The sequence below is a fragment of the Labrus mixtus genome, chromosome 16 (assembly GCF_963584025.1).
Source record: "Labrus mixtus chromosome 16, fLabMix1.1, whole genome shotgun sequence".
NCBI lineage: Eukaryota > Metazoa > Chordata > Actinopteri > Labriformes > Labridae > Labrus > Labrus mixtus.
In genome coordinates, this window is record NC_083627.1 from 23,019,758 (window position 1) to 23,032,497 (window position 12,740).

Consider the following 12,740-nt stretch of genomic DNA (forward strand, 5'->3'; position numbering starts at 1 on the left):
ATTAAAAAAAAAAAAAAAAATACACTTGCACTCAAAAGAACAAACACACCGCACGGACATGTCGTTTATCTTGGCGGCAGAGCAAGCGCTCCTCGCTTAGACCAAACAAATATACAGAGGTGGCACACACACACACACACACACAGGGCCAATCAGCTTCTAATGACCTGCTTCATTAGCTAAATGGCTGTAATTTACTGCTATGATCAGAGGTCACAAGGCCAATGGCAAACAGACCACAGGGGCAGAAACGGAGGGAGGAGAGTGCGTTTGCTTAGGGGTGCAGGGAAGAGGAGATGAAAACATTCAAATTTACTGAGAAGAAGTGTGCTTGTGCCTTTACAGTAGTTCTGTCCTGGATGGCGGGGAAGGTTTCAGGATTTGGGAACAGATGTATTCAAAACAAGTTGGTCAGAATTATGATTAGAAATGATCCTGCTGAAGAGAGTTAAAGAAATGGGGCAGAGTGAGAAAGACGTAAAGCAGTGCAAAATCTAAATATGACAACCTCTGAGCAGACAAAGCCTTGCATCCCCCTCAGCTCTTTGGCGCCCCCCCCCCCCTTATCCGCCCAGACTCCAGTTTGGGACCCACTGATGTAGAGGATAAAGATGTGACAACAGTCAATCTTTTCAGGAGCCCAATATGAAAAAGTTTAGGACAGACTGAGCTGGCAGAGTTGTCCAATTCTGAACACTTGTATCCAGACTAGGCCCCAAATGCACCAGATCCTAGTTAACACATGTACACACATGCATGGTGAGAAAAAAAAAAAACACGTCTCAGTTCTTCTTTAAGACCTCCAACAGAGATTGAGCCCAATCCCCCAATTACATCCTCTTTTCATCCGCCTCATTCCAACCACAGACGAATCATAATTAGGTCTGAAAGAGTCTATTAGGATTGTCATTTTTAAACAGGGCTCATGGGTTTGGGGGGAGAGGGATGTGGTGTGGTGTGGTGTGGGGGGCATAATTACAAACCCTCTATTCTCTGGCTATGCCCATCCTTTGTCCCCTTAACTGGAAGTGAAACAATGAGGACAATTAAAATAGTCAATCAGGAGGCTTTAGCTGCGGCGGGGACACGTGGATGTGTTGCTGACTTGTGACTAAAATGCTGCATGTTTTTTTTTTTTCTCCTCACAAAGATGTTTTTAAGGGAAGGTCAGAATACGGAGATAAATCTGGGTCCTCTTGTGTGGAGAGGAAAAGTTATCTCTCAAGAGGAGAAACACAAGGAGAGAAAGACAGAGAGGGGATTAGGGATTACTTCTCCATTGACATTCCTTGATGTCAGCAGAAACCATTAACCCCACAAACAGCGACTCTTCTCTCAGAGGAGAATAAGTGAGCGTTGTGCGTCCAACTTCTACACAGCAGAGACAGCGACAAGAGAGACTCGCAACTCAAACTGTTTCCAGGTTCTAATCAAACGCCGATCACACATTAGAGAGTGAGAAAAGTACTGTACCCCTGAGGGAAATTCAGCTGTCACAGCAGCAACGCACTTCAGAGGTGCATGAGTAGCTGTCGGACTACAAATCCAATTCCCCGGAGAGAGAGTGCGCTTCTAGTTAAGCGAGATGCTCAGAAAATAAAAAATACCATCAAACAAAATGGAATCTAGCTAATTTAGTTGACGGTCCCAAGTGAAATCCATTAGATCCACTACGCTCTGCCAATGAAAGGCGTCTGATCCAACCTTCACAACAGGGTCCTAAGACGCTGACTAGACTCTTCTCCTCTGTCGCCCCCCGGTGGTGGAAAGAACTTCCAAACTCCATTTGATCTGCAGAGTCCCTCTGCACCTTTAAGAAAAAGCTAAAGACCCAGCTCTTTCATGAATACCTACTAACTTAATGATGATGGTCTCCATATTATTGATGATGATGATGGTAATGACGATGGTTTTTGTTTGATAACGATGACTTATAAGATGGTTTCTATACTGATTAGAGCTCTCAAGAACTGCCCTCAATGTTGTGCTTTGCCTCTGGTCACTTCCTGTCAGCACCTGTGTGTCCAATCAGACTCAAAGCTGATCGTTTGCTCTTACTGACATTGTTCCCTTTTTTCTAGAGCCTTACTTGTGTTGTACTTACTCTTTGATGTACGTCGCTTTGGATAAAAGTGTCTGCTAAGTGAATTGTAGATTGGCAGTAATTTCTTTCACAAACAGATGTGAAAAGTCCACGTTTGTATCACATGTGTTATCAGGTACGAGGATTAGAGGTCATGGGTTCACTGGGTCAGGGACAGGAGGTTATATAACCAGAGGGAGAGGGGAATTGGCCTCACTGAACCTGCAGGAGACTCAACTTAAGGCTCAGAAGATATTGAGCTAAACGCAGCATAGGTGCACATATAAAGTGGCACATAAAGAAACATAAAACAATAAAAGGAGAATTCACGTTCCTGGAAACGAGTGTTATGTAAGAGACTCATTTCCAGGAGTGTGTGCTGGCAGTTGTTCATTTGCTTCCTAATCTACTCTTATCTCATCTATGTCAGTGTGTGTGTGGGCGTGTATGTGTGCCACATTGACAGCCAACTTCACAAAGTAACAGCTCTATAAAATGCACACAGTTTATCGCTGCACATTTTTAAACTGTATTTGAAACCCTTTAAAGGTCTTTTGAAAACCTGGAGCAGACCATCATTGAGCGCTTCAGTCTGAATCTATTACTTCTTTCTGCTCCTCTCAGTGCTGCCCACCCCCCACCCTGCCAGCAGCAGCAGCGCTGGTAACCAGAGGCAGACAGAGCCAGAGGCAGACTGTCTGGCTACCGCCCAAATGGCTTTCTCCATGGATATAAACAGCCCAACTACAGGCCTGGACCACACATAAACACCATTCTGTGAACACAGGCAGGGAGCGAGCACTCGACTGAGGGTGTGTGTGTGTGTGTGTGTGTGTGTGTGTGTGTGTGTGTGTGTGTGTGTGTGTGTGTGTGTGCAGGAGAAAAAGATGAGCTGTACGATAAAGACAGAATATATAAAAAACCCCAGACAGTGTGGGTGGTGAGTATACATGTGCATCACTCTCCGTATACAGTAGACATCTAGAAATCTTGGTTTTCTTTCTCCTTTGACTCTTCTTCTCTTTCTTTTAATTTAATTTTATTCTTTCATTTGATATAACTAATTTGTTTGTTTGCCCTTCCTAAAGATATTAAATATCGTAGAGAAAGGGAAGAAAACCTTGATGGAGGGAGACATTTATGAATTTATGTAACACAGATCCAAGCTCCCTCACTTTTACTTCAAGCTACTTTAAACAAACTGTAATACATGTTTCTGTATTGTAAGTGTTATTTTTAGAATTTCCACATCACTGGGGGACACAACCTTTTTGACACCACACCACTTATAAAAATGTAAAATATTGTCATCCTTATGTTGAATATAAAATATGTGTACTGTATGTTAAGACATGATGACAGTAAAAAGTAATAAAAAAAAAAAAAATCTTGTTTTTCACTTTTCTGTCCGGTTACTCCCACATTGCATCAGAATAATCTGGCACCCCTTGCTCCCCCCCTGCAGGGATTAAAAATAACTATTCCTTAGATGCAGCAACAACACCAACATCACCAGCGAGCCGGTTCATTATCAAAGGGAATAGAAATCCCAGAAGAATACGGTGTTGTCAGTTAGCAACTCGTAAAGCACGAGTGGCTTTCAAAATGAAGGAAAACTTAGTTATAGAGTCACGATACAGAGTGACACATGAGTCCTACTTCATACAATTTGTTTCTTTTTTTAACACACTTTAGCACCTCAAATCCTTCAACTTCAAAAGTGCTTTAATGTAGCTGTCAAGAATGAGTGATGCATAGAAGCCTTTGGAGTGGATGTGTAATGTTTGCCAGATAAACTAAGCAAATGCCGCAGAGGGTGTGTGTGTGTGTGTGTGGGGGGGTGGGGGGATGGGGTGTGTTTACACGTTGTGAACGTTTGACCTGAGGCAGATCCCAGAAAGCACTAATGACAGGGTTTTAAATGTAGAAAATAAAGTTCATAAACCTTTAGAAACCTTTGTGAATGGAGATTTAAGTCAAAATCAAATTAAAAAGCAGAGCGGATCAAGGAGGATGATAGATTTAAGATGTTAATAATGTCGCTAGAGATCCTGTCGGAGGCCTTTTAGTGACAGACATGAAGAAGCCTAATGTGTGTGATGGTCAGATCAACACAGAGACATGCATCAGAAACTTAAAGGGGATTGTGGGTTTCAGACGAGTTCAGACGCTATCAAAGACTGGAGTCCCTTTGAAAAGATTAACCAGGCTAACACGGCTGTCCTGGTGTGCTGTGTCTCCTCATATCACACACACACACACACACACACACACACACACACACACACACACACACACACACACACACACACACACACACACACACACACACACACACACACACACACACACACACACACACACACACACACACACACACACACACACACACACACACACACACACACACACACACACACACACACACACACACACACACACACACACACACACACACACACACACACACACACACACACACACACACACACACACACACACACACACACACACACACACACACACACACACACACACACACACACACACACACACACACACACACACACACACACACACACACACACACACACACACACACACACACACACACACACACCACGGCTCAGAGGAGATAAGCTGAACAGGCAAGCACTAGTGGTGAGCCTGGATTTGCATCCGCGCACACACACTAGAACGCACACACTTCTGAGACTCACGACCTCAAGGGCCGCGCTGACATTCTCCCATGTCCCTCTCTTGGTAAGGGTCCCTAACATGTGGGTCATATAAGGGGCCAAGGGGGGGAAAAGCTGAGCCTGCACAGGAAAAATGTCATCCTCGTAGCATGGACAGCAAACACACACATTAACACACAAACACACACAGAGGTCTATAAATATAGCGGTAAAAGAGGGAGCGGCAGAGTGGAAAAAAGCCCAGTGGAAAGCCATTGAATCGTTAGCTTAGCAAGCCTAGCTCTAAAATTAGCCTCCACATTACAGGAGAGCAGACCAGAAATCAGCCAGCAAAGCACCCGCTCCAAACCTTAATTATAAAGTGAAAGCAGACAAAACTGAGCCAGGACCAGCCACCTACACCTCATTAAGGGTGAGGTTATCTTAGCACCCTGCACTCAGAATAATCCCTACTTCAAAGCATGTGGGACATTATATCATTAACCCATGTAACATCTTGGCCTATATATGCAAATCAAAGCCACTCTCAGTGAAGGCTCCATGCAGTCACTTTGAGCCACCGCCATTTAAACATTCTTGAATGAGCCCTGGAAGGTTAAAACGATGTTCCATAACGGGAGTCAGAATAGAAACGTATAGCCACCACATCCCAGCAGACTTGAATCTAAATGTGCCTCTCCTTGAATCTACAGCCTACTTTGTAATGCGGGCAGAGGTTAATAACGATAACAGCAAATTAATCTGAAGCGAGGCGTTTTGTCTACCAAATGAGTTCGTTCCAGCTGTGAGGACATGTTTAAGCAAAAGGTGAGTAGGGTGCGCAACAAAAGGAGGAAACGGAGATAGCGAAAGAGAAGTCACAGCCAAGGTTGTAGCAGAAAAAAACGGTCCTGAACGTTTTATTATTATTCAGGCCTTGAACGTGTCACTGCCTCTTCTTTCATATTTCATGAGAAATAGGATGATTGAAGACAGACTTTAAAGCGTCTTGGATCTTGTGAGCAAGTCTCCTAAAACACAGGTTTATGTTGTAGATTCTTCTAATTGACAAATGCATGTGCCTCACCATGTCCAATCTGGGAAAAACAACACATTTCCTTATTCATTATGAGGATTTTTATGATGTTAAAGAACACTTAGAGGCAACTGCATATAAGAAAACAGAACTTTCTGTGATAATTCAGAGCAACATTTAAGAAATCATTGTGTTGTTATGTCTTTCCACACATCACTTAAGGTGTGTATTATGTGGAACATGTTCAATATGTGTAACAGTTGTGATTGGTATATTCTGTTTTCAATAGAACAGAATAGAATAGAATTACTCTATTGATCCCAAACTGGGAAATTGTGGCGTTACAGCAGCAGTTTATCAAAGCAAATGAAACCATATAAGAATAGATACATAAATAAGCACTTAAAATATAAAAAATAAGAATAGGAAGAGATTTATACATCAAGGATTTGACTTAACATTCCAACTTGTTTAAAAAAAAAACAAGTTGTTGTTGTTTCATCTTTTTGGTTTCTATATGTAAATATTTCTGTGAGGATGGTTACATGTGTGCAGAATTCAAATCTGAGTCAAATTTCCCTACTGAGTTAACTAAGGCTATGATATCATATTGTTTTGTATAATATTGTTTTGTATTGTTTCGTATCTTAATGTGTTTCTTATTGATTGAAGTCATTTATGTGGATTTTGAAATGATTTGAATCTTCAGTTTCTTGTATGTTCTGCAAGCTCAATATATGAATTAAAGTTCAGATTTTAAAAAAGGCTGTTATGTTGGGTCTTAAATTGCTGGTCTCTAGTCCTTGGACCATATAAAATTAATATAACGTAAAGCCATAGAGCAGATTCTTTTTTTGTTGTTGCAGTGTCCTTCATCGGTTTTCCTGCCAGCATAGCATAGATCATAACGTAACTTGACTCCTTCATTAACTCCAGACGGAGAGAATTGTCTCGCTCCCGTGTGTTTAGCAGGGGGGTCTTAGTTAATTTAAGCGCATGTACACAAGCAGTATGACTCCATGATAGCGCCCTAGTGCCTGCATTTATCCAAAATAGTCTTCCCTGTTAGGACACTCCCAATAAACAATGCAGCCAAGTGTGTCACTAGAGGGCTACACACACACACACACACACACACACACTCACACACACTCACACACACTCACACACACACACACTAACTAAACTCTGCTGTTAATTACACTGCCACAGCTTTTTTTACAGGTCGTTTGACATAGGAGGTGCTACTAAGTGTTGATGAACCTGTGTGTGTGGTGTCGGGTGTGTGCGACTGTACTTCATACACGAGCAGCTGCTGTGTGAGAGGGTGATGGTGAAGGGTGTTAAAGAGACAGGCAGCTGTTGAAAGGTGGGGAGGGTGTGTAAGCTGATGAAATGCAGGATAATCTTAGCCTCAAGCAAGTACATAGCAGTTATTTGGAGCGTGTGTGTGGCTTTGTGTGTGAGAGTGAGTGATGTGGGGCGATCAAAAACCTGACTTAACTAAACTTTCTATGGGTACACTTGAACTGCTTTTGTATGCATCTTATCTGTGATAAGTGTGTGAAGGTATCCCTAGTCTAGACCTTTATGAGAGGCAGTCTATCTCACTCTCAGAGGAAATATCAAGTTGGATTTTTAAGTCTAGAACCGTGTCCTGGACCCAGAAATATCCAATCCCTCTACATCTCAAAATGCTGCGTCTTACCTCGGAGGCAGAGGAAGGTGAGGAAGTCCTCCGTCTTGGGCTTGCGCCTCGACAGGTCCTGGATGAAAGAGGACAGGGACGAGGAGGAGAGAGACGAGAGGGACGAGGAGGGCACGGCGGCCAGGACGGCGGTGTTCAGGCTGCCCGTCTCGGCCACTTTGACGGGCGTAGTGCTGGGAGAGTTGGGCTGCGACTGGGCGAACTTCCTCTGCGCCTGCAGACGTGGTCTGGGTAGAAAAAAAATATAAGAGAAGAGTAAGCTACAGATGTGTTTTTTGATTTAATCACAGATGAGCATGTTCACATTAAAATCGACACTACATGACAAGACAGAAACCCACATACAATCTCTAACCCTTTTTTTTTTTTTTTTTTTTTTTTTTTTTTTAACTGTGGCCCTGCGGCCATTGCTTTACTGTAGATTTGCAGAACCAGATAGTTTTTAATGAATAATTGATCACCTTTGTGTGCTCTTGTGTGTGCACATATGAGTCAGTGATTAGGTGTAAAAGTCCGGGGCCTCTTGAATGTGCAGAAGTGGATTTCAGTGTATCTGCATGTTAATGTGCCTTTACATGAGTAAACTAAACTCCAATTAGCCCCTATTTTTCCTTTTAGGCATTATGGGGAAGATAATTCATTGTCATTCCATGACACAAAAGCAGGAGTGTTAGTGTAAAGGACCTAATGCATGGCACTGTCTTAGGACAACTTTACTTTATCTTACTTTTTCTCTTTTAACGTTCTCACTCTTCCTCACTGTATCTCCCCCTCTTTGCCCCTCTGCTTTGTGCTTTCTTTTACTCTGTGGCACACCAAAGAGGCTCTCTCTCTCATCTTTCCTCTCTGCACGTCTCTCTTCTCTCTTTATATCACAGTGTGTGTCAGCGAACGCGAAGTAAGGAGGAGAATATTAAAGAAGCGGATGTCTAAGCCAAATCAACTTACTTGTCACATTGCCTCCCTCACAAACACACTAACTCGTTACAAGCACACTCAAAACAAACAAACAAAAAAATCCTGAACTGTCAGGGGCTACATGAACGAGCATGTGACTTTCATCGATTAGTACTGCTGTGTGTGCGTCTGTGTGTGTGTGTTTGTGAGACAGCTACACTTAAAATGTTTAGAAGAATGTGATATCCTGGTATTATTTGTCAATTTGCCGCGGATCGAATAGTAGTAAGGGGAAGATAGGATCATGTCTGGAGAACACCCACAATGCATTCGGGGGCACTATAAAGGTGCATAGTTTTCGATTACACTTCAATCAGAGAACAGCGTGGTGTCAAAACGTGTCAATTTCCAGCCGTGACGCGTGTGTAGGGCTCAATATGTGAGGAATTGAGAGACGATTGCACGCACGTTGCCAAAGCGCTCCGTTTTAAACAGGAGGTGGTGAAACAAAAGTGAGCAAACATCGGTTTGCACACGTCTCCGTTTGTTTACAATCAAGAGAGGCTACAAAAAGGTGAGAAGTAATTAACACAAACACATTTTGCCTCAATTTTCTAGTAAAAAGTAAAAACCCATCATACTCCTCTCTGGCCCCTCCTTCTTGCTCCACACACACACACACCGTCTTTGAGTACGACCAGTGAAAAGATGGATCACTAATTGTACTGAATGAAGGTATTATAGTGCTGCCTCATTTCTGCATTTAGTTAACAGCTAGGTGTGGTGCAGGGACTGTTCTCCTCTGTTATTACAGAACAAAGAACATGTCTGTTCACTAGGATCAACAACACAATGGGGACAGGTGTCACTTCGCACAAGGCTGTGATTTACCGGCAAAACAAGGAAAGAGAACAGATCGGGCGAAACGGCGGCATATGAACGAAGGAAACTGAGATTCAACAAAGAACAAAAGAGTGAAGGTCAAGAGGAAGTAAAGAGAGTCGTCAACCAAGTAGAAGAGAATAAAAGATACAAATGGACTTGAGATACATAAGCAGCATATACAATAATTTATGGGGACAAAAGTGCATGAGCCTTCCAACAAAAAAAAGAACAAATCCGGAGTGTAGTAAACAGCCAGAAAGAAAAGAGTGAGATGTAAAGCACAATCCTCTTTGTGTCCACAAGGCTGGCCTTTCGTTGTTGCCTGACTGGAGTGACTCCTACGTAAAAACAAGTGATGACATTTCTAAATACACACACAAGCAAAGCCATAGAACATGATCTTCTATGTGCCCTTGCCCTTGTGAAACATTACTTCCTCAGTCTGCATGCACACCTTCTATACTACAAAACGTTGGTCGTATAGCCACCAGGGATGATGAAGGGTGCAGGGGGCAGACTGGCAGAGAGGAGAATGGAAACGGATGAGGCCCAAGCCAGAGAGTGAGATGAATTGATGGAGAGAGGGGGGAGAGAGGGCCGTTGGGAGGCTGAAGTGCAGAGGGAAGCTGGAAGCGGGGAGGTTTTTGCGTGACTGAAACACTGAGTAAGACAGAGTGTGTGATATGAAGATGTGTTAAGGGAGAGTGGGAGGGAAGAGAGCGAGAGCGTGCAGTCATTGTAGCGTTAGCCATTTACATGCCACTGCATTGATTGGGATTTTTTTTCCTCCACCTTTAAAAGCCTCTAAACGCAAACAACACTCTCTCTTTTTTGTTTCTTACCTAATAAACTACTTCTGGTGCTGAACTTTTGAACTTCGACTTGAAATGTCTGTCAGTCAGCTATATTTTAAAAGTAGAACAGGATGTTGCTTATATGGTATTGCTTACTTGACTGCTTTAATTTGAGTCTAAACAGATGTTGAAAAAGTATTGCTAACTTGACATGCACATGCCAAACTTCTCATAATGCTGTACCTGATTTGTCCTTCTTTAAAGCAAGGGCAACAGACCCAAAACCGCTGCATCTGACAAGTCGGGATTGACATTGTCATGACCATGTTAAAGACTTATGCATGCATGACTTTGGGTCTCCTGCTACGCTAATGCACAGTTCAAATGTGTATCCATCCACAAAAACCTGTGCTGCTCTCTTCTCTTCTAAATACAGTCATGTGCAGTTTAATATGGCAGAGAGTGGAGGGATGCAGACTGAGCAGCGCTCTGAACACTTTCTAAATATTAGGCCGAGGAGAGACTGAGCTCTCAGCGAAAGCCTCTTTGGTAAGCTAAACCCTGGATAGTTGTATTGCTCTAGTTTTAGATGAATAGGATTCAATCTAACAGCTTAGAGAGAGAGAGAGAGAGAGAGAGAGAGAGAGAGAGAGAGATGAAGTGACACACACAGAGAAAACAAACAGGCAACAGAAGCTTAAACGAATGGGGACAGAGACAGATGAGCTAATAATGCCTGGTGCTTACTACATCCTGTCTAGACTTTAGAGAAGCCTCCACGTTTTCAGCAGACAATGCTCTGTTATCTGTTAACTATTAACTAGCATGGACGATATGCTGGGAGGGCCTTTCCCAAAGAATCACTGAAGAAGATAACTTTAATAGTTACAGGTCCTCTTTTGTAGCTGGAATGTGAATTTATATTTCTCTAGGATAAATCAGTTGTCATCTCCTTTCTCTTTCTGTACGCTGAAAATAAGTGCAGAGATAAAAAAAAAAAAAAAAAAAGATATGATTCACTGGTGATTTGATAACGCCTGGAGCAGGAGAATAATAAATAAAACCATTTATTTTTAGATTTTGAAAACTAATACTTCAGCAAAAAGGGATTGTATTTATACAGATGATAGACAACTCTCTCTCTCTCTCTCTCTCTCTCTTAAGAATTCTCTTTAAGGGTTAAGAGAATTAGCGCATTACAAACAATTAAAATAACTCAAAAGGTTTGCTGATGTGTCACAGCTGAGCCACATCTTGAGGATTAAGAAATGAGTAGAAAAGCTTGTAAGAGAAAGGCTTGAGTACGGCGGGAACACACACACTCACATACATACACACTTCTTAGTACAGAGGAAGAGGTAAATATTGAGAAATCAGCATGGGAACAATTTGCAATGACATGACTGCTCTAGTAAGTGCTGCCACTGCGCTAAAAGCTGAGTGGTAACATGAGCCTCTGATGTAGCCCTCTGTCTGCCCAGAGGAGGGCTGCAGCCTGTGTAAGTGTGTGTGTAAAGGTGTGTGCGTCTAAGACAGAGTACACCATGTTCCCCATTGTGTTGAACTATAAAATACTCATTGGTACGGTGCCGTGTAGGTATATGAGTGAGGCTTACATAAGTAAAAAACTAAAATAAGCCTGATTGCCCAGATTGCAGGAGAACGAGGGGAGAGCCTGTGAGACACAGTTAGGGAATAGAGGAAACAGAGATCTGATAGAGGGAGAAACAGCAAAGAGATTACAGCAGGATGTCCCCATTCATCCCTTTCTAATCCACCTTTCATCCATCCCTTTCCTCCCTCCATTTTTTTTCTCCCTGCTCCCCCCCACAACTGTCTATCCCTTCAAAGGGCGGCTCTAATGTCTAATATTACACATGCCAGCATGACTGCTAGAGCATTGATTATCTCTGAGAGAGACAGAGGGAGAAAATACGACAATCATGCCATGCAGCAATCCTGGGAAAAGAGGGCCAAAAGGAGGAAGAAGAGAGGGAGAGGACAAAGGGTTATAGTATGTGATTTCACTCTAACATGTAAAATGAATTAGAATGGGACAAAGGTTGGGGATGAATGGGATGGGTGACGTATACCTCCACACATGCACATGGACCCTGTCAATCAAAGAAGAAGCGGTGACTTCGACCTCTCCTCCACATCAAATACCATTCCAGTGACGGCCGTCTCCATAGGAACCGTTCTCCACAGAGTCGTATCACGATATGTTACGGGTACGACAACAAGCATCCACCCTTCTGAGGTGTCACTGAGCTCATGGAGTGCTGACCCTCACTTACTTTGTGAGTGTATGGAAACCAGCAACAGAATTTCTCCCTCACACTCGGTCAATGATAATCACAAACCTCCTTAAACTCATTTACTGTCACAGCCAAAGCCATCAGCAAAGTGCACAGTGAAAGAAAAACGATGACTAAGCAAAATTAGTGTTTGTGTGTGTAGAGCTGACAACAGCTGATTTATTAACCCCCGCACAGCGACTCGTTTGTGCATACAGCACTTAAAGATAGTTGAAGAAAAATTCCTTAAACGCCAATTAGGCAGGACTGATTGTTGGGAAAGCGGCCTCCCATGCATGTTTGATTTATGGAATAAGCTGTTAGCTCAGTGTATCAGCATCTCTCTTTTTCTTGTTATTAAA

At 42.7% G+C, this 12,740-nt stretch overlaps 1 protein-coding gene across 1 annotated transcript in view; it reads right to left on the reverse strand.

Moving 5' to 3' along the window:
• The window catches only part of jarid2b (jumonji and AT-rich interaction domain containing 2b), a 108,147-nt gene that overhangs the window by 25,819 nt on the left and 69,588 nt on the right, over nt 1-12,740 (reverse strand). The window contains exon 4 of the mRNA XM_061059127.1: nt 7,506-7,732. Coding sequence (XP_060915110.1) covers nt 7,506-7,732 — 227 coding nt within the window. The remainder of the gene's footprint in view (nt 1-7,505; nt 7,733-12,740) is intronic.